We start from the raw sequence: 1,830 nt of genomic DNA, 5'->3' as shown, positions 1-1,830 counted from the left end.
TGTATATATATATATATTATAGATATCCAATGGATGCACGTTGCATCGACACATTCAGTCCTCATATTGGATTAAACCTTAGGACTATATACTACATAATCACATCTGCATGAAAAACACTCCTCACGCCCACTAACATATCGTACGACCACTGACGTCCAACAGGTGGACTACTCGCCTACGGGGAGTCTGTACGCGTCGTGCAGTTACGATGGGGCCATCAAAGTGTGGGATGGCGTCAGCAGTCGGTGTATAAACACGATACAGAACTCACACAACGGGAGAGCGGTATGTGCGATTGTCTTTTGATATGCGTGTGATCGTGATAATTATGTGCGTAACGTTGTGTACAAAAGAGTGTGTAATGGGTGTTCGTTCGTGGTGTGTACGTGTTTAGCGTGTGCGTAGTGTTTGTGTATATGTAAGTCCCTGGTCACTCGGAAGTACGAGACTAATCAGCCTAACGATACATTTTTTTACCACGTGTGTATGTACTTATCTCAGTCTATTTCCATGCCATATATATCAACTTGTGGGCCTGTGTTATATGCGCGTGTATACTTTATATTTATCTGCATGTGTCATCGTTGTGCGTATACGCTGTGTGCACATATACGGGATGTGATTTTGGGTGTATTTCTGTGTGACTTGATTGCATGCTTGTGACTATTGCACATGTACGTGTATCGTGTGTGCGTAACTTTTGTGCGCGTCTTTTGTGTGTGTGTCTTTTTTGTGTGCATTTCGCTTGTGTGCGCGTATCTTTCGAGTGTGCGCGTCTTTCGTGTGTGCGTGTCTTTCGTGTGTGCGTGTCTTTCGTGTGTGCGTGTCTTTCGTACGAGTGGTTGTGCCCTGTACAAGTAGATAATAGGCAACGTGTGTTGTGCGGTTTGGGTATGTAATTGAATTGTCTTGTGATTGTTACAGTGGCGCTAGTGATAACCCAGCTGCCGGCTCTGTGTATTTGATATCGTACGGATCATGGCTATAGATATTGTTCGGTTTAGTATTGTGTCACATGGGTAGGGCTACGCCCAATAACGATAATGTCACGGGAATGAAGTTTCATCGTGCAACGTAATATGCTGCTTCAGGTTTAGTAATCCGTCGCTTTACTATGATGCATGGGTGGACAAAGGTCAACAGAAAACCCGAGGGCTATTGGGCTTAGGGTTATAGGGTTTATAATTTAATGGATGTCATCCGTGATGTGAGACACAGTGTGTTCTTCGTGTAACATCGGTGGGTGTGCTATTGTATTGCGCGTGTCTCTGCATGCGTGGTTCACATCCCCTGAGCTTATGACCCAACTTCCCAGTATCTCTGTTGGTCGATTGACGTTTTGCTTTTCTGTTTCATTTCGCTTTGTCGTTATTGCAGGTGGATACTGTAAAGTTCTCCAAGAATGGCAAATACTTGTTATCGAGTGGTAGGGATTGTACTGCGAAGCTATGGGAGATCAGTAGCGGTATGTCGTGGCCTGAGAATTAATCGCATGCTAACTTCTCTTCCGGATGTTTCGTAAACGTACATGTTTGTTAGACGTACATATTTTGGATTTTGTGTACGTTTCTAACTCAAAATACTATACAATGGATTTGGTTTGCTGAAAGACAATTCATATTAATTAAGTCGGGAAGATTATTTTGTAAAATTGATTTGTGGCTATTTTCCATCCCTGCTGTTCAATTTTTCTCGAATGTTTAGATATATATACATATTTATTTATATATATACATATATATATATATATATATATATATATATATATATATATTATATATATATAATATATATATATATATATATATATATATATATATATATATA

The 1,830-nt window shown here is 40.1% G+C and overlaps 1 protein-coding gene across 1 annotated transcript; it reads left to right on the top strand.

Annotated features, from left to right (window-relative positions):
- Positions 1–165: 165 nt before the first annotated feature.
- Positions 166–1,491, top strand: SARC_15261 (hypothetical protein; the record flags this gene model as incomplete). Its single annotated transcript, XM_014290613.1, has 2 exons — positions 166–288; positions 1,381–1,491. Coding segments are annotated over 2 exons (234 nt in total), but the record flags the coding sequence as incomplete, so codon positions are not given.
- Positions 1,492–1,830: the final 339 nt, after the last annotated feature.

The sequence above is a fragment of the Sphaeroforma arctica genome (genome assembly GCF_001186125.1).
Source record: "Sphaeroforma arctica JP610 unplaced genomic scaffold supercont1.5843, whole genome shotgun sequence".
Classification (NCBI taxonomy): Eukaryota; class Ichthyosporea; order Ichthyophonida; genus Sphaeroforma; species Sphaeroforma arctica.
Note: the sequence above shows the minus strand (reverse complement) of the source record. Positions and strands in the feature narration are given on the sequence as shown.